This window comes from Lissotriton helveticus, chromosome 9 (assembly GCF_964261635.1).
Source record: "Lissotriton helveticus chromosome 9, aLisHel1.1, whole genome shotgun sequence".
NCBI classification, from domain to species: Eukaryota; Metazoa; Chordata; class Amphibia; order Caudata; family Salamandridae; genus Lissotriton; species Lissotriton helveticus.
In genome coordinates, this window is record NC_136070.1 from 712,875,398 (window position 1) to 712,896,425 (window position 21,028).

Genomic DNA, 21,028 nt, shown 5'->3' on the forward strand with positions numbered 1-21,028 from the left:
CAACCCGCTACAGAATAAAATTACACAATAATTTTAAAAAAATCATTAATTAAAAATAATTATAACATAAAATGACACTTTTCACACATATTATAACATAAAAACACTATAAATAATTACATATTATATAAAAAAAGATATTTTTTACTTTCGATATTATTTACAGTCGATATTACTTCACTTACCTTAAAAACGATATTTTGGCTGTCGATATTCTGTCCTGTCGATATTTTCTCCAAACGATATTTAAAACTCGATATTTTGTCCATTCGATATTGTAGAGTCGATATTATGTCTGTGCACCCTTCATCAATCTGTTATGCTTAGTCAGGGGTTGAGATTATAATCTGCTTTTTCCAATGATTCTGCCAAGAGGTATGAGGTACTACCAGATTGTTGCACTCCAGATATATAATGTTGAAGCAATAGTTCTTCTTTAAGAGAACTGTAAGCAGCTACAGTTTGCCTGGCGCACCACTCAGCCTACTGCAATCACAATAACTTTGGGGAGTTTGGCGCAGCTTTCAGATCTGGTCTTTGGACACAGCAGACTTTGTCATCAGAGCAGGGGTCTAGCTGACCCCCATTTCAATGAAAGATGCTGTGTGGTGCACCATCAGCATCCCCTGCCTTTAGGAACCAGCTGAGTGCTGCATCCATAGTATGCGCGATCACTTTTTATAGTTTTGGAATTGCACTCTGTAGGTGTGTTTAGCACTAGTTACAGTGAACAGGATTTATTAATCCTGGTCATTACTGCCTTCATTACGAGGGCAAATGGACATGTTTTTGCGCTGGGTACCATGCTTTCCCCCGTTTGTTAAGATAATAAAAAGTGATTCATTATATATACTGATTGGAGTGTGTATTTATAGGTGTAATGCTCATGGCCATGCTCTTTAGCACTGTTTATGTGCAACTAGTGTGTCAAGATGAGGGACAGGTTTTCCCAGCTCCTTACTGATGCCCTGGCCGGAGTGCCATTAACCGGCATGTTTTCTCTCTCTGGATCATCTGTAACCATGGGATCTATAGCCATAGGATGTGGTACAACTACCCACAGAGGATGCCCATATGATGGGAATCCCTATTCACAAAAATCCCCTGGCGATATCGCCATTGTGTATCTTATTTCTCAAAGCCGGATGCAGAAGACTTAGGGGCATATTAACAAGGGCTGTATCGCTGCTTTAGCATCACTTTTTGCCGCTAAAGCGACAATATTTTAGTCGCCCTATTTACAAGGTGGTTCTAACATGCATTATTGCATGTCAGCACCCGTTTTCCCAATGCCTCGCTTTGCATCTCTAATGAGATGCAAAGTGGGCATCACTGGGCAGTACTCCTTGTAAATTATCGCTGATGTGCACATCGCCATATTTACAAGGAAGCCCAGGCATTTTTGCAGATGTTCGTTTTTGGCGAAAACTGTGGCTTTCGCCAAAAACTAACGTGGGCAAAAATGCTGACATACCTAACTTTATATTGGAGGTGGATTATGCTGATACGACCACAGGGTCGTATCAGCAAGGTTATCGCAGTTTTCCATGGAACATTGCAGGAAAAACAGTTATTTTCCATGGAAAACATTGCTATCGCTGGAATAATTATCGCCATTGCGTGATATGTTGTTAATACAGCGCTAGCAAGGCGATAATTTCCAGCGATAGTTGGCGATAACAATTCACACGCTAAGAGCGGCCAGTGATATTTATCGCTGGCCATTGACAATATGCCCCATTGTCCTCTTTCGGTCGGTCATGGACGGAATGGATGGTACCTAGTAGTTCATGTCACTTATTAGGTGACAGAAGAGCTTCACCCACCTGATACATACATTTAGTCTAACCCTGAAAAGGTTGTAAATCATAATCTAATTTTTAGAAACATTTCACAGGTATAGTAAACGTACATGTTAAGATAACCTCTGGGAAATGTCCGGAAGTCAAACACAGTCTTTAAAAACAAACTGCATCAGGTAGGAATATTTTGAAGTAAAAAGGCACAGGGTGAAATTCTAAACACCAACTGTAAGGGTAATGTTGGGCAGGAAAAGTTACCTGGCTCAGTAAAAAATACACTTGGGATTGAGCAGAGAAGTCTAATACAGGTAAAATGCAAAAATAGCCAGCATGCATCAAAATAAGCAAAGATAAAACACCAAATCAATGACCAGAGCATTTCCCACATTCAGTCGGTGTATACCTACAGTTTGGCGGCTCTTTTACACACTTTTTAATGCAAGTGAAAGGAAGCAGGGGCACTTGGCAGCCTGAAACTGTAGAGAGGCACTAATGAAGGGGCTGCCCTGGAAATAAATTCAAAAGAGGACTTCCATTGATTTTTAGAGGATAAACCTATTGGATGTGTGCTGCTGTTGTATTACTCTCATGGGATCTGGTTAGATCTCCATGGTAGTCCTAAGTTTCATCACTCACAGCTACAACACGAAGCATTCACTTTGAATTGACACTTCCCTCACTACAGCTAGAAAAGTTTGCGTTCCTAGTCAGTTCGCGGAGAGTATTTTCAAAATCATTCAGACAAATTTCTTTCCTAAGATTACCTTTGTCCACAAAGGTTAACCAAACAAGTCTGCTGACTCATTAGATCTAGCACATCATGCTTCATTTAGGTATTTGTTCACACTTCCTTGTTCCAAGAGGTAAAGATTGATCAGACCACAATATGGATTGCTAAAGCGAACTCTTATCCCAAGCTTCAGCCATTTGTAGACTATATAAGTGTAGCACGCAAATGATTTTGCCATTGTTTTGGCAGTATACAAGATAAAAATCCCACCTTTGTTGAGCTATGCAGTGAAGAAATGGAGCAGTGGTATTGGGTCTCATGCAACAATGTTGAAGGGTGCATTTGGTGCCAAATTTGTAATTTCAATTTTTCAGCTGTACCTTTGGCTCTCTAGCTTGAATTTGGGCTCCTCTCTGCAAATGTGTTTGCCATGGCACTCCTAAGGTGGGGAAATAATATATTGAATAGTGACTCAGGCTCTATCCAGGCTGCAATAAAATGTGAAATCTTTTATTACTTGAAAGGAAGAACTGCCATCTTCTCAAATTATAAGAAAACTCAGGATATGTTTGAAATTGCTCAGAGTGAGATAGGACCTCATCCAAAGCTTATTTTGAAAAATCTAATTAAAAAATCAATTTATGAGTTTAGTCAGAAAAGGGATATTATACTGTGTACTCAGCATGCCCGAAATGAAAAAGTAATGGAAAGTAGCATCTGTAAAAAAAAAACAGCCGTATGTTCAATGGAACCTCCCTCATGGTGTGCACATAACTATTTTGTTATTAAGGCTGAATTTGCTTCCACTATGAATTATCACTGGAGCCTGGAAGGGATTATCTAGGTACGAGAGGCTTTGTGATCTTTGTGGGAACTCTGTTCAAGATCTGAATCATGTGTTATTTGTTTGTCCTCTCCTACATCCATTGCGATGCCAGCTGCTAAGACTAATGTTTTTAAAGTATGATATTACTTCGGTAGCAGAGGCCCGGATATGTTATTTTGCGCCACCATTGAAAATAGTCTGCTCAAAGATTTCTACATTTTTTAAAACAATTCTTAAACATTTTCTAGATTTGTTCGTAGGTTGTAATTCTATATTAACTGTAAGCAGCTCCGCAGTTGTGGAATAGGGCATTTTTAGGTCATAATATTTTGCACAGTATAAATTTATAGATTGACTGTATTGGTATTGTTCTGTGAAGCTGAATGTATTGTAATGTAATTGCATTTATATAGCCCTTACTACCCTTGATGAGGTGTTGAAGCGCTTTTTCGGCGAGTAGCACGCTACTCAGGAATCCACAAATGATTAGTGGTGAATTAGTATAGGAAATATGAAAGTCATTTGAGTGGTGGATATGTTATTCAGTTATTTGGATTGAGAAGGATAGAGGTGGGATAGAAGAGGAAAAATGGATTGCATTTATATAGCACTTGCTACCCTTGCTGGGGTGTTGAAGCGCTTTTTCGGCAAATAGCAAGCTACTTCGGAACCCATAAAGGATTAGCGTATTGTATCACTAGAAGTACTGTATTAGTGTTGCTCTGTAAAACATTTTTGCACTATTTATCTGTTGCATTTACTACGGTTGGACAGTTTTTTGTAGTATCTAAGAATTGCTTTGCCATGATTGATTGAAAACTCAATAGCGCCTTTGCACTGTACTTGTCTGTGAGGCCTTTTATCAAAGTAGAGCATGTTCTTATGCTGAAAGGCTTCTTCATGTGTTTTTATAATTCTGTATCTTTCATATTGTGTCAATTGCTTTTTCTAAAATTCTGCACGTAATTTATGTGGACCTCTTTGAGTTCCAAATCATATCACATACTTTGACCTTTGGCTTTGGCTTTTTGACAAACTCTTGTGGCAATGGAATCTTTTGTAAAGTATTGCAATAGGGCAATGTCCACACCTACAGTCACCATTAAAGCAATGATCTCAGAAGCAATGCAGCATAACTCCTCCATTTCCTAGTCTTGTTTTTGGAATAATTATCTGGCTGAGTCACCAGCAGTTTGATATCTCGCACAGATCTGGTCTGATACAACGTCGTAGCTACTGGGGGGCGAGGGGGGCGGACCGCCCCAGGCAGCACTATTTAGGGGGCGGCGGCCGCGTGGCACTGGTGGCCAGTTGCGACGGCCTTTATAATTTATTTAGGGACACAGTGTCCCCAAATAAATTATAAAGCCTGCTGAAACGGGCCACCAGTGCCGTGCGGCACATGCGCGGCACCAGTTTTTGAAGTGCAAGCGCACGCTGACATCGCGCTGCAGCGTCATGCCCAGAGGCGTAGCTAGAGCTTGTGGCGCCCGGGGCTATCCCTCAGATTGCCGCCCCTGAGGGGGGGGAGTGGGGGTGGCTGGGAAAAAGGACGGCGAGCACTTGAAAAAGGTCTGAGAGACACGTAGTATCGCCGCTAATAGTTACCTCTATCATCCAAGTTACATGCACATACATGACACGGTCCAAGGCTACACAGTTGAATACACCGGTGACCAGCAGTACAAAGGAGAAGACACAGACTACATGATCTATCTGGGGACTCAGAAAAACCGCATGTGACATCCGTCAGAGAGCTGTGTGAATGTACACCTGGTAATCCCCTCAGCACAATGCAATCATGCACATACACAACACTGTTCGGGGATCCATCATCTACAGCTGACATTAAATGACCAAATAACTGGCTTCATTTTAGCTTCTGTATCTATTAGTTAATAGGAAGCTTTCCAATTACAGGAAAGAAAACAACGAGTAAACGCAATATATCTATCTATCTATCTATCTATCTAACTATTGATCTATCTATGGGCAAAGTGTAATCAATTATTTGTCAGCAATGTTCTGGATAGGAGGGGAAGTGATTTACAAGAAGCAAAGCCTCAAGTGTGTCATGAGGACTGTTCCCTAATTCAAAATTGGTAGTACATAACACGTTACCCTTTGCGTACTTTATGTATGGCTTGTTTAGTAGTTATATACAAATATATTTATATATAATTCAAATTTAAGAGGAGACAGTGGATTAAATCCGTACAGTGAGATGCAGGCACACTGAATAGGCCTTGTGAGCATCAGCAGAGATAGTATACTCTAAAGACATAGCAGCAAATAATCTCTGATAATGTTTTTCCACATTAGATGGGTTGCTCTATGGCAATAACATAAAATCTGACATTTGTTCTGTAGTATAAAATGGAAGTTGGGGGAGCGCATACATGTATTAGTATACATTATCCCCAGTAGCATATTTAATTTAGCCATGTTCATTTTCACTGTCATAGCACAGATCTATGTATCGTTCAATTAACATAGATGCCTATAGATATATATACCTAAATACCCTTTCTCTTTACTTATACATATACATATGTACACATCACAAGCCAACGGCGTAGCTAGGGGGGTGAGGGGGGCGGACCGGCCCAGGGGGCACTATTTAGGGGGTGGCGGCCGCGTGGCACTGGTGGCCCGTTGCGACGCCCTTTATAATTTATTTAGGGACACAGTGTCCCCAAATAAATAGTAAAGCCCGCTGAAACGGGCCACCAGTGCCGTGCCGCACACGCGCGGCACCAGTTTTTTAAGTGCAAGCGCACGCTGACATCGCGCTGCAGCGTCGGGCCCGTATCCCCTTTCACGTAGTGACATCACTTGCGCAGGAGGCGTGTAGATGACGCATTTGAATTGTAAAACCTATACTTTATTCTGGAAGAAGTGAGGCATTTTAAAAGAATGAATTGTGGTGCCCTAGCCCGCACATGTGCGGAGTCCATGCTTCAGGTGTAAAAGTTGACACTGAAAGTGGTCCCATATGCATGACCCAATCCGGCGGAGCTCGTCTGCTGGTGATCCCGGGCCCAGGAATCAGTGTGTTTGTGTTACAGTCTGTACAAAGCAGAATTCTTTCGGTTAGGGGCTGCATGGTATTAGCAAGCACTAAAACAAAATAAAATTTAAGGACGTCCAGAAACGTACAGCTCTTGTAGCTGTGGCCTCGAGGCACTGGCCTGGTCTTCACAAGACATCAGTTAACATGAGAATGAAAATCAATAACGTAGGGCAACAGAACCCTATGATGGTGACCTCTCCTACTATGTGTCACTGCACCAAAACCGCTGGCCGGTGGTTTATCGATCATCTAACTAGAAAGCGCTACACACCCCAGTAACCAATCGACAGCACTGCGGTTTGCCAAGCGCCTAGTAGCACACGTTTCCTAGGATGGCACAGCACTTGTCTACCAGCAATACTAGTGGTTTCTGATGCTCCCTATCTCGCCTCTGGGTCCTCTTACACATCTGCACCATGCCATCCCTCAGGGATGGATTCTACCTACACATAGCCAGTGATGCTCCCACTGAAGCTGCAGGAACATACATCTCAGGAAGGGAGAGAGGCTCCCAGCATTTAGCGATTCATCCTCGGCACCCCCAGCCCCTAATTACAGGTGACACGCTGTGTCCCCAACTCATAGAGGAATATTTGTAAGTGACGTCACATCCGGCTGCTGGAGCGGGCCGGGAGTTTTGAGGAAGGTGCACGCCTCCGTGCTGGCCGTTTTGCTGGTGGTGCCGCAAATTGAATGAGTGCGCTGGTATTCACAACACTGCTGCAGGCACCACTGGAATCTATCAAGGTCTACAAGAAGGCAAGTAATTAATCCACATTTAATAAAATGTTTTGGTATTCTAGAGCTATGGGTGAATTCTCTTCTTTAATTACCGCAATTGTCACCTCTTGTTACTCATACACATTGTGCAGCCTAGTTCTGCCCAGTTGTTAAGAACGTATGCTTTTCATGCGATAAAAAGTATTGACAAATCAAATGATATTAATGAGGTGAAATATGTGAACAGGCAATACTGTCCTGACCCCTTGACTGCCGTGGTGTCTGCACATTCCTGTGCCAGATCATTTCTCCAACACTGGCAGACATGGTGCATTAATATAGGCGGGCAATTCTCTTCACATTTGTGCTTTGAGCCCATGATGTGTATATACATCATACGAGTGTCCTGTGTACACCCTTTTATGATGTAAATGTAAGTAAATAGGAGTGTTGAGGGGTTAATGCCACCAATTCATCGACGAGGATAAGAGCTTGTGTGTGCATAATTACAAAAATGTTTAACATATTTATATGCATTTCAAACAGGTTGCAATTAATAATTATTTTTATGTCATACAGGTTTGCTTTATTCCTTTTGCAATTTCATGTTACACCACAGACACTGTTCAAGAAATATTAATTGTTTGCAGAGAGCACACCGAGTACAGAAAAAAAAATCTTTTGCTTCCCCTAGGAAGGTCTCATGTCTTGAATCTTACAGTGCTTCCTAGCAAAATGCTTAAATTGTACAAATGAAATTGACAATATTGATCTGAAGGGCTTTTCTTAATCGAAAGAGGTGCTTCTGGAGGCCCACAGCGGGAACACAGTGTAACCCCAATAATGAAGACCGGTTCCAAAGCATAACTGGGATACACAAGACGTAGGGTTGTGTTCTGCAACATTGAAGGCCCAGATCACAAAGACAAACGCAAGTTAATGGCCAATGGCTGTGGTAACTCCCATTCCAGAGTGGGAAGGGAAACGGACCCGCCGCCCCCCAGATTTGCTAGGGGCGTGCGGAAGGGCTTTTTCCATTGGGAAAAATGTTTTGCCTCAGAGCACAAAAATTTAAAAATGTGCACAACTGACTGCCCTCCCCATTGTGCAGAATTGTACATTATGAACAATTCTGTAGAGGGTGAATAGGAAAGCTTAAGAAAGTTGCCACAGATTTCATGGTACATCGGGAAACCCATGTCTTACATGGCTTTTTAGGTGCGCAACTAGGGGTTGAAGAAAGTTAAACAAGCATTGGCACAGCCAATAGGTCTCGCCTTTAGGACCTTATAAGTGTTTAGCCATGCAACAGTTGATGTTGTTGCACCAAGGATACTGTGCAGCATAACTAAATACTTGTAACATCAATATACTGCTATTGATTGGTATTTATATGAAATCTGTTGCCTATTGTGAATAGGCACTTAAGCAACAGTTCTCTTCTACTCCAGATCCCAAACTAGTTCTGTTTCAAACTCAACACAAAATGGCTTCAGTTTCTGCTAAATTATATAAACAAGCATTTGCAATGCAGTAGGTATTGCATTTACGCGAGTTTAAGCTATTGGCATTATAAATGACAATGCTTTTTATTTCTGTTTTAAAAACTAAAACACAAATAAAACTCACATAAATGCGAGACCTATTGCATGGCAAATGCTTGTTTTATAGGACTTGTCTGTGAACTGTCTGCCACTATGCCACTCACTAAAGATCCTTTCCTCCCCTCTGAAAACCGTTTAGCTCTTACCTCACTCAGCCTCCTGTACTCCAGCAGCCAGGGTATCTATGGTAGGGGTTGGCCAGCACTGACAAAGTCAAATGCTGGTAGCCAGCTACAGACCTAATGGTTTTGCCAGTTCTTGTTTTTAATAAAGCATTTTACACCTGGTTTTTGGGAACTTCATCAACCTTTGTTTGAAGATGTTAGTAGAACATTGTAGGGACTCTGCAAACTTTGAAATATTTTGATAGCTCTGCTCATTAAAGAGCTCGCAGAGCCAAGCCAGAGCATCGGCTGGGTTTTCCCAGTTTATTTGTTGGGTGGGTTGGGCAGAACAGAAGGAAAGAAAGGAAGAAGGGAGGATGGAAGGAAAGAAATGAGGCAAGAAGGAAGGAAAGAAAAAAGAAAAGATCAAAGGAAGGAGATAAGAAAGAAAGAAAGATGGAAACAAAGAAATAACAAAGGCACGAACAAGGAAAAAAAATGAAAAAAGGGAAAAAAGAAAGCAATAAGGAAAGTAAGAACAAAGGCTCAAAAAAGGAACCAAAAAGGATAAAGTCAAAAGAAAGGAAAGAAAGAAGCCTAGAAAAAAAGGAAGATAGCAAGACAGAAAGTAAAAAAGAAAGAAAGAAAGCAAGAACAAATGCAAGAAATAATGAAAGCCAGAAAGAAGGACAAGCATTGGCATAGCGAATAGGTCTCGCCTTTGGAGCCTTATAAGTATTTAGTTATGCAGCACAGTATCCTTGGTGCAACAACATCAACTGTTGCATGGCTAAACACTTATAAGGTCCCAAAGGCGAGACCTATTGGCTGTGCCAATGCTTGTTTAAATTTCTTCAACCCCTAGTTGCGCACCTAAAAAGCCATGTAAGACATGGGTTTCCCGATATACCATGAAATCTGTGGCAACTTTCTTAAGCTTTCCTATTCACCCTCTACAGAATTGTTCATAATGTACAATTCGGCATAATGGGGAGGGCAGTTAGTTGTGAACATTTTTACATTTTTGTGCTCTGGGGCAAAACATTTTTCCCAATGGAAAAAGCCCTTCCACACACCCCTAGCAAATCTGGGGGGCGGCGGGGCCGTTTCCCTTCCCACTCTGTAATGGGAGTTACCACAGCCATTGGCCATTAACTTGCATTTGTCTTTGTGATCTGGGCCTTCAATGTTGCAGAACACAACCCTACGTCTTGTGTATCCCAGTTATACTTTTGAACCGGTCTTCATTATTGGGGTTAAACTGTGTTCCCGCTGTGGGCATCCAGAAGCACCTCTTTCGACTAAGAAAAGCCCTTCAGATCAATATTGTCAATTTCATTTGTACAATTTAAGCATTTTGCTAGGAAGCACTGTAAGATTCAAGACATGAGACCTTCCTAAGAGAAGCAAAATATTTTTTTTGAGTTTTCCACCCTGAGTGATCATTGGCAACCTTTTCATGCGCTAAAGCTTTCACTACAAAATAACAGTCATATCCTTTAGAGAAATGTGCTAGAAAACAATAGTTTTTAAATCAAGGTGTAATGAATGTGTATATGAAATCATTGACACGTGTAGGACCTGAAAACTCCCAAGTAGGCTCACCGTTCATATGTCTGGCAAAAATATAATTTGGTTTGTGAATTATATTTTCCTGAAGGCATTCCATACTATAGAATATATAATTACCTGTTTTGGTTGGGGGTTTGTGGCTCCTCATAAAGCAGAGATGTGAATCAAATAAAAACACCCAGGCTTTACAGACTCCACATTCAAGGCCTTCACTGTCATGACTTTTGGGGCTACAGAGACCACATGAATCACACAACTTTTTGCTGTGACAGTTCACTCTCCCCGCCTTGGCTAATGCACGATGATGCTCTAAACACTCCGTAGAATGACAAAACAGCCAGCACTGCGGACACCTTTGGAAATCATTAGCAAGGTTGCGGTAGTCGTTTGTAATGCAAGCCTTGCAGAAGTCTGCGCACAAGTGGTTGTATTTGTACGTATAGGCCGAATGGCAATATTTCCAGTTATACCTAGCGCTGAGGATTTTATTTATATCTTTCACACCTTTAAAATGGTTTTCATGTAAAAGAACAGACAGAAATTTAGATTTGATTGCGGTTCCAGTGGTGAAATAAAGCCAGCCAAAGTAATTTTCAAATGGCTGTTTGTCTTGCAAAGTGGTACAAAAGGGGGTGGTGATGGACGGAGCATCTGAACCAATCAAACACTCACACCCAGTCAAAAGATCTGGGTTTGATCCATCACCGTTCTTTAGCCCACTCTGCCACCCCAGTTCAGACATGGCTATATGCAAATCAGTCTGACCCTGTGCCTCATGGGAACAGTCCATCCCGAACTGCCAAGCCATGCCTTCCCTGGACCGGAAACAAGCTTCTGAGGACCGGTTTCTGGCATTCCAGCCGTCTTCAGCCCGGCTTGCTTGAATCCAGTGGCAAAGTGAGCAAGGGACTCACGTCTGAGCATACCCTGCCACACTTATGGCGGCCAAAGCGGTACAAAAGGGGGTGGTGACGGACAGAGCATCTGAACCAATCAAACACTCACACCCAGTCAAAGGATCTGGGTTTGATCCATCACCGTTCTTTAGCCCACTCTGCCACCCCAGTTCAGACATGGCTATATGCAAATCAGTCTGACCCTGTACCTCATGGGAACAGTCCAGCCCGAACTGCCAAGCCATGCCTTCCCTGGACCGGAAACAAGCTTCAGAGGACCGATTTCTGGCATTCCAGCCGTCTTCAGCCCGGCTTGCTTGAATCCAGTGGCAAAGTGAGCAAGGGACTCACGTCTGAGCATACCCTGCTACACTTATGGCGGCCAAAGCGGTACAAAAGGGGGTGGTGATGGACGGAGCATCTGAACCAATCAAACACTCACACCCAGTCAAAAGATCTGGGTTTGATCCCTCACCGTTCTTTAGCCCACTCTGCCACCCCAGTTCAGACATGGCTATATGCAAATCAGTCTGACCCTGTGCCTCATGGGAACAGTCCAGCCCGAACTGCCAAGCCATACCTTCCCTAGACCGGAAACAAGCTTCCGAGGACCGGTTTCTGGCATTCCAGCCGTCTTCAGCCCGGCTTGCTTGAATCCAGTGGCAAAGTGAGCAAGGGACTCACGTCTGAGTATACCCTGCCACACTTATGGCGGCCAAAGCGGTACAAAAGGGGGTGGTGATGGACGGAGCATCTGAACCAATCAAATACTCACACCCAGTCAAAAGATCTGGGTTTGATCCATCACCGTTCTTTAGCCCACTCTGCCACCCCAGTTCAGACATGGCTATATGCAAATCAGTCTGACCCAGTGCCTCATGGGAACAGTCCAGCCCGAACTGCCAAGCCATGGCTTCCCTGGACCGGAAACAAGCTTCCGAGGACCGGTTTCTGGCATTCCAGCCGTCTTCTGCCCGGCTTGCTTGAATCCAGTGGCAAAGTGAGCAAGGGACTCACGTCTGAGCATACCCTGCCACACTTATGGCGGCCAAAGCGGTACAAAAGGGGGTGGTGATGGACGGAGCATCTGAACCAATCAAACACTTACACCCAGTCAAAGGATCTGGGTTTGATCCATCACTGTTCTTTAGCCCACTCTGCCACCCCAGTTCAGACATGACTATATGCAAATCAGTCTGACCCTGTGCCTCATGGGAACAGTCCAGCACGAACTGCCAAGCCATGCCTTCCCTGGACCGGAAACAAGCTTCCGTGGACCGGTTTCTGGCATTCCAGCCGGATTCAGCCCGGCTTGCTTGAATCCAGTGGCAAAGTGAGCAAGGGACTCACGTCTGAGCATACACTGCCACACTTATGGCGGCCAAAGCGGTACAAAAGGGGGTGGTGATGGACGGAGCATCTGAACCAATCAAACACTCACACCCAGCCAAAAGATCTGGGTTGGATCCATCACCGTTCTTTAGCCCACTCTGCCACCCCAGTTCAGACATGGCTATATGCAAATCAGTCTGACCCTGTGCCTCATGGGAACAGTCCAGACCGAACTGCCAAGCCATGCCTTCCCTGGACCGGAAACAAGCTTCCGAGGACCGGTTTCTGGCATTCCAGCCGTCTTCAGCCCAGCTTGCTTGAATCCAGTGGCAAAGTGAGCAAGGGACTCACGTCTGAGCATACCCTGCCACACTTATGGCGGCCAAAGTGGTACAAAAGGGGGTGGTGATGGACGGAGCATCTGAACCAATCAAACACTCACACCCAGTCAAAAGATCTGGGTTTGATCCATCACCGTTCTTTAGCCCACTCTGCCACCCCAGTTCAGACATGGCTATATGCAAATCAGTCTGACCCTGTGCCTCATGGGAACAGTCCAGCCCGAACTTTTGTACCGCTGTCTTGCAAAGAGATATCTGCATCTGGGGAGATGTTTAGGGCATTGTGCATTAACTGAGCTTGCTCTGTCAATTTTGCATCCAAGGATTGACCATAATCCAATAAACCTGCCAAACACAAATTTCCAGCGGTGTTGTTTAAATTAATCAACCACCGATGTTTCTTTTGAATGATCTGACTAAAGAATCATGCAAGAAATAATGAAAGCCAGAAAGAAGGACAAGCATTGGCATAGCCAATAGGTCTCGCCTTTGGAGCCTTATAAGTATTTAGTTATGCAGCACAGTATCCTTGGTGCAACAACATCAACTGTTGCATGGCTAAACACTTATAAGGTCCCAAAGGCGAGACCTATTGGCTGTGTCAATGCTTGTTTAAATTTCTTCAACCCCTAGTTGCGCACCTAAAAAGCCATGTAAGACATGGGTTTCCCGATATACCATGAAATCTGTGGCAACTTTCTTAAGCTTTCCTATTCACCCTCTACAGAATTGTTCATAATGTACAATTCTGCACAATGGGGAGGGCAGTCAGTTGTGCACATTTTTACATTTTTGTGCTCTGGGGCAAAACATTTTTCCCAATGGAAAAAGCCCTTCCACACACCCCTAGCAAATCTGGGGGGCGGCGGGGCCGTTTCCCTTCCCACTCTGGAATGGAAGTTACCACAGCCATTGGCCATTAACTTGCGTTTGTCTTTGTGATCTGGGCTTTCAATGTTGCAGAACACAACCCTACGTCTTGTGTATCCCGGTCTTCATTATTGGGGTTACACTGTGTTCTCGCTGTGGGCCTCCAGAAGCTCCTCTTTCGATTAAGAAAAGCCCTTCAGATCAATATTGTCAATTTCATTTGTACAATTTAAGCATTTTGCTAGGAAGCACTGTAAGATTCAAGACATGAGACCTTCCTAAGAGAAGCAAAAGATTTTTTTTTTCTGTACTTGGTGTGCTCTCTGCAAACAATTAATATTTCGTGAACAGTGTCTGTAGTGTAACATGAAATTGCAAAAGTAATAAAGCAAACCTGCATGACATAAAAATAATTATTAATTGAAACCTGTTTGAAATGCATATAAATATGTTAAACATTTTTGTAATTATGCAGACACAAGCTCTTATCCTCGTTGATGAATTGGTGGCATTAACCCCTCGACACTCCTATTTACTTACATGTACATCATAAAAGGGTGTACACAGGGCACTCGTATGATGTATATACACATCATGGGCTCAAAGCACAAATGTGAAGAGAATTGCCCCGCCTATATTAATGCACCATGTCTGCCAGTGTTGGAGAAATGGTCTGGCACAGGAATGTGCAGACACCACGGCAGTCAAGGGGTCAGGACAGTATTGCCTGTTCACATATTTCACCTCATTAATATCATTTGATTTGACAATACTTTTTACCGCATGAAAAGCATACATACGTTCATAACAACTGGGCAGAACTAGGCTGCACAATGTGTATGAGTAACAAGAGGTGACAATTGCGGTAATTAAAGAAGAGAATTCACCCATAGCTCTAGAATACCAAAACATTTTATTAAATGTGGATTAATTACTTGCCTTCTTGTAGACCTTGATAGATTCCAGTGGTGCCTGCAGCAGTGTTGTGAATACCAGCGCACTCATTCAATTTGCGGCACCACCAGCAAAACGGCCAGCACGGAGGCACGCACCTTACTCAAAACTCCCGGCCCGCTCCAGCAGCCGGATGTGACGTCACATACAAATATCCCTCTATGAGTTGGGGACACAGCGTGTCACCTGTAATTAGGGGCTGGGGGTGCCGTGGATGAATCGCTAAATACTGGGAGCCTCTCTCCCTTCCTGAGATGTATGTTCCTGCAGCCTCAGTGGGAGCATCACTGGCTATGTGTAGGTAGAATCCATCCCTAAGGGATGGCATGGCGCAGGTGTGTTAGAGGACCCAGAGGCGAAATAGGGAGCATCAGAAACCACTAGTATTGCTGGTAGACAAGTGCTGTGCCGTCCTAGGGAACATGTGCTACTAGGCGCTTGGCGAACCGCAGTGCTTTCGATTGGTTACTGGGGTGTGTAGCGCTTTCTAGTTAGATGATCGATAAACCACTGGCCAGCGGTTTTGGTGCAGTGACACATAGTAGGAGAGGTCACCATCATAGGGTTCTGTTGCCCTACGTTATTGATTTTCATTCTCTTGTTTACTGATGTCTTGTGAAGACCAGGCCAGCGCTTTGAGGCCACCGCTACAAGAGCTGTACGTTTCTGGACGTCCTTAATGTTTTTTTTTTTTAGTGCTTGCTAATACCATGCAGCCCCTAACCGAAAAAGATTTGTGCTTTGTACAGACTGTAACACAAACACACGGATTCCTGCGCGTCCATGGAATGTACTCCTTGCCCTGGCAAGGCCCTCCCCGGGCCCGGGATCACCAGCAGATGAGCTCCGCCGGATCGGGTCATGCATCCGGGACCACTTTCAGAGTCAACTTTTACACCCGAAGTATGGATTCCGCACATGTGCGGGCTAGGGCACCACAATTCATTCTTTTAAAACGCTTAACTTCTTCCAGAATATGGTATAGGTTTTACAATTCAAATGCGTCATCCACACGCCTCCTGCGCAAGTGATGTCACTACGTGAAAGGGGATACTGGCACGATGCTGCAGCGCGAGTTCAGCGTGCGCTTGCACTTCAAAAACTGGTGCCACGCGTGTGCCGCACAGCACTGGTGGCCCATTTCAGCGGGCTTTATAATTTGTTTGGGGACACTGTGTCCCTAAATAAATTATAAAGGCCGTCGCAACGGGCCACCAGTGCCACGCGGCCGCCGCCCCCTAAATAGTGCCGCCTGGGGCAGACCGCCCCCCTCGCCCCCCCTAGCTACGCCGTTGGCTTGTGATGTGTACATATGTATGTGTATAAGTAAAGAGAAAGGGTATTTAGGTATATATCTATAGGCATCTATGTTAATTGAACGATATATAGATCTATGCTATGACAGTGAAAATTAACGTGGCTAAATTAAATATGCTACTGGGGAGAATGTATACCAATACATGTATGCCCTCCCCCAACTTCCATTTTATACTACAGAACAAATGCCAGATTTTATGTTATTACCATAGAGCAACCCATCTAATGTGGAAAAAACACTCTTCTTCCTCAGAGATTATTTGCTGCTATGTCTTTAGAGTATACTATCTCTCAGATGCTCACAAGGCCTATTCAGGGTGCCTGCATCTCACTGTACGGATTTAATCCACTATCTCCTCTTAAATTTGTATTATATATAAATATATTTGATTATAACTACTAAACAAGCCATACATAAAGTACGCAAAGGGTAACGTGTTATGTACTACCAATTTTGAATTAGGGAATAGTCCTCATGACACACTTGAGGCTTTGCTTCTTGTAAATCACTTCCCCTCCTATCCAGAACATTGCTGACAAATAATAGATTACACTTTGCCCATAGATAGATCGATAGTTAGATAGATAGATAGATATATTGCGTTTACTCGTTGTTTTCTTTCCTGCAATTGAAAAGCTTCCTGTTAACTAATAGATACAGAAGCTAAAATGAAGCCAGTTAATAAGGGGGGACCATGATATTTGGTCATTTAATGTCAGCTGTAGATGATGGATCCCCGAAGAGTGTCGTGTATGTGCATGATTGCATTGTGCTGAGGGGATTACCAGGTGTACATTCACACAGCTCTCTGACGGATGTCACATGCGGTTTTTCCGAGTCCCCAGATAGATCATGCAGTCTGTGTCTTCTCCTTTGTACTGCTGGTCACCGGTGTATTCAACTGTGTAGCCTTGGACCATGTCATGTATGTGCATGTAACTTGCATGATCGAGGTAACTATTAGCGGCGATACTCCGTGTCTCTCAGACCTGTTTCAATTGCTCGCCGTCCTTTTTCCCAGCCACCCCCACTCCCTCCCTCAGGGGCTGCAATATGAGGGATAGCCCTGGGCGCCACAAGCTCTAGCTACGCCTCTGGTCTGATAGTTCGAATTACCTTGCCTTTAAAGAAATTGTTAAAGGTATTTAGCAGTTTTGCTGACAATCTCAAAATGTAGCTACCACATGGTTGAGGGACGTCATGGGGGCTTGCCCTTTTCGACCCCTAGCTCTGCTTTTGCGACACCTGGCCTCAGAGGTTACAAAAGCAGTACTAAGCACAGAAGGTAAATAGTGTTCAGATGAAGGCTGTTTACCTTCTGCAGATCCCACCGGGAGATTATTTTTTAAGTTGGAAATCAATTGAAAAGTGGAATGTGTAGTATTGATAATACAAATAAAATTGAACAAACAAAAAAAAATTAAGCAAATTAAAAAACTCAGTTTTTGTTATTTTTTGCCACAGTGCATTACTGTGATTACTTGAAAAAAATATATGTTTTTGAACAGAACCGTCACCTGTGTTCTATATTAGTTCATACAGAACATATATGGGCACATGCATCAAGCAAAGGAATTGGGATTCCTTAATAGCGATTATTAAGGAATCACTATTCAGGACTCGCAATTCCTTATGCATGTAGAAATCGCAAAATAAATTGCGATTCCGATACAATCCCTAATAGCGAATCGCAAATTGTGATTTGCTATTAGGGAATGCCTTCTCATTCATTCCTTTGGGCCTATAGGCCCAGAGGAAAGAATAGGACAGCATTCACAAATTGTGATTACCATTTAGGTAATCACAAATTGCGAATGCAATTTCAAGGATGCTAGGGGGCCAAAAGGCCACCTTAATGCACCCCCCAAAATGGTATGTGTGCACATGTGGCACAGACACATGCCTTAAGGCAGACTTTTTCAATCTGTGGGGCGGTCCGCCCTGGGGGCGCGTGCCATCATCTCAGGGGGGGGGGCGCGAACTCCACCAGAAAATCTTATCTGTTTTTAAACATAGAAAGTACGTTTACTTCCTGCAGTTCTTCCCCTGTTCAAATGGGGCTTTTGGATTGTTGAACTTCTTCGCAGCAGCCAATCAGCACTCAGTAACGTCGCCACTGACGTTACACCAATGAAGGGGACAGCTATACCGATGGCAGGAAGTGCCGCGAAATCAGGAGGATAAAGCTCCTGAATTCGTCCACTTTTTGGGTAGTGTGGCGTTTCTTCACTCCTGCCGTTTGCTGCCTTTCACTGCCTTTGTTGGTTCCTGTCTTGTCGAGGTTATCCTGGTTTATGATCTGCAGATGACTTCATCGATGTGAAGAATTATAGTGCTGATGCCCTGGCGTTCTCCTGCTGCTGTCGTAAGATTGAAACCAGCAAAAGGTAAGTTTATAACTCTTTCATTTTCTCCCTATTATTTGTAGCTATATTTGCGAACATTCTCCTTTCAATGCTGCCTAGTTTTCTCAGTCGGGCAGAGGTGGGCGGGGCAGGAGGCTGGGGGGAGAGAAGGAAAATCGAACAGACAAGACATGCCCAAGTTTTCTCAGTAGGCGGAGGTGAGCAGAGAAGGAGACAGGGGGGGAGAGAGGGAAAATCGATGAGACAAGACATGGCCCTACTAATTTTAAGGGCCTTATTTATGAAGGCCTTGCGCCGCCGGTGCGTCACTTTTTCCCATGTTAAAAATGACGCACCGGCGGCGCAAGGCCTTCATAAATCTGCCCCTAAGTATCTTGCAACGGGGAACGACGTGCTCATAATTTTGTAATTTTAAGACACCTCAAGGTCAGAGGGACTGTCAGTAACAGAGGAGTCTTTATCTTCTGGGAGACTTGCAAATGTGTTTTTTGTACCCCAGTTGTGCAAGGTATTGTAATCAGAAACTACTGTTGAACCGTTCTCTCTGAAAGGTTCTGTTAATGTACAAATGTGATTTTTTTTCTTGTTGGAATAGGGTGCATCATGTAAAGTTGATGTGGGAGAGGGAAGGGAAGCATGGAAGGAACATCCGCTCACCCAAGCTGGTAAACAGTTACCAGCAAACTCTAGCGCTTGTGGTCAGCAGATTGTGCAAATAAAATCTATTTAGAAAGGGCCTGTGGCTATCCGTACTCCCTTATGCTGCAGCTGCACTCTGCCATGCTGCCATCTCCACCCTTCCTCACACTCACATGTATGCCCATGGACTTTTCTTTTACAAATCAGCAATGTCATTGTCTTCAGAATGCATCACGTAGTTAATGAAAGTGAGTCGAGCAGCGCTGGATACACCGAGCCACCTAATAATTTGGAAAATATGGGCTTTGGAAGTAAACGCATTTTCATCTTAAATACTAATTTTTCCATTTAGGTATATGTATAATAATTAAACCAAGCAAAGGCGTGTAATTCTGTAGGCTGGGCTGCACACAGGAGAGCTACTTATGGGTAGCTAGAGAGCTACCAGTAGCTTGCCAGCTACTTTTTGGAGAAACCTGATCTACTGTTACACTGACTTGGTATGCTATGAAAATGTGCTTTTGCTGGTGCAGTCACGTTGCTCAAATGGATGCAATTTCAGATACTTATGTTTCCCTCGTCTTCATTGCTTGATTTGTGTCACTCATAGTCGTTGAAATGTCAGTCATAATTACACTGAAATTATGAAAATGTCACAAATTGCAATGCATAGCAAGGTTATTTTAAATAAAATTGCAATGGGGCAGGACGTGCCTATACTTCTGTAGTGTAAAGAAATATCTCTGGGGGTTTCAGCAAGGCCCGTATGAACAGAGCAAGGGAGAAACAAACTCTGTGTGCCCAACTATAGACCATTAAAACCTGGAGCACGGCTCCTTCTGCTGTTCAAATAGATTTTAATTTTTACATTATTACAAAAACACCTGCACTCACAAGGGAATCACTAATTCACTCTTAGGCAGCCACTTGCTACCAGACAACAGAAGCACACAAGAATAAAGACATTTAATTTTCAGGAAGCAAAGCAAGAGTGCCTCATCCTCACGGAATCTGTACACACAGCACAGAGAAAAACACACATGCAACCATGCACCACAAACACATGAAGGGAGTGAACAGATTTAATATTTCGTGAAAGGCTGATAAGAAAGCTTTTGAAGAACTTCACTGTAGTTTTGTAGTTTCCTGCTTTCTCCCTCTGTGGCTTTTTTCTGTTTTTCTTTTCTTCCTTCTTCCCGTTTGTGTGTTTGTTTATTCTTCTCTTTCTCTAGGTAAATGTCTAATGAGGAAAAATAATTGACGGTCACCAAAAATGAGTGCCGGTGGAACATAAGGAGAACCACCGGATTAAATTGAGCACTGGTTACTCAGAGGCAATGAATCTTATGTGTGTAAAGCATTCTATGGGAAATGTTACAACAAACAGTGAGGAATACCGTTGTGTGATCTGCATGGTATACATTCTTTGCAACAGGCACATTAACCCTCTGCGCTACATTGAGTCAAAAATGCCACTAGACAAAACTTCATCTCTCACCAGCAGAAAGATTAATCACCTGCGTTATCTTGACATTTGTATTGTTGCCTGAAAACTGCTAGACAGCAAGGACACAGCAAGTACTTTTAAAACCAAAAGTTATTGAACACATCGGCTGTACCGCCCTAAAGCAGGCCCTGGGAAATTGTTGGGTGAGTATGGGCTTGACTTTGGGGTTTGTAGGCTTTCTGGGAAAAAGACAAATGGGGATTATACCCGAGGAATATTTTGGCCATAAAATGCCCAGTTTTCTAGAACTTTATTCTGCACATAGGATCATTTGATTTCATAAAACAATACAACTAAGAAAACCCCACTCTCTCAGTTTGCATTTGTCCACTATGCTCGTTTGCATGCTGTACTTGGATTGATACTTTCGACCC

The 21,028-nt window shown here is 43.4% G+C and overlaps 1 protein-coding gene across 1 annotated transcript in view; it reads left to right on the forward strand.

Annotated features, from left to right (window-relative positions):
- The first annotated feature begins 17,342 nt into the window (after positions 1-17,342).
- The window catches only part of LOC144783262 (uncharacterized), a 30,870-nt gene continuing 27,184 nt past the window's right edge, over positions 17,343-21,028 (forward strand). Inside the window, exons 1-2 of the mRNA XM_078662331.1 lie at positions 17,343-17,427; positions 18,448-18,529. Of these exons, the coding sequence (XP_078518457.1) occupies positions 17,343-17,427; positions 18,448-18,529 (167 nt within the window). The remainder of the gene's footprint in view (positions 17,428-18,447; positions 18,530-21,028) is intronic.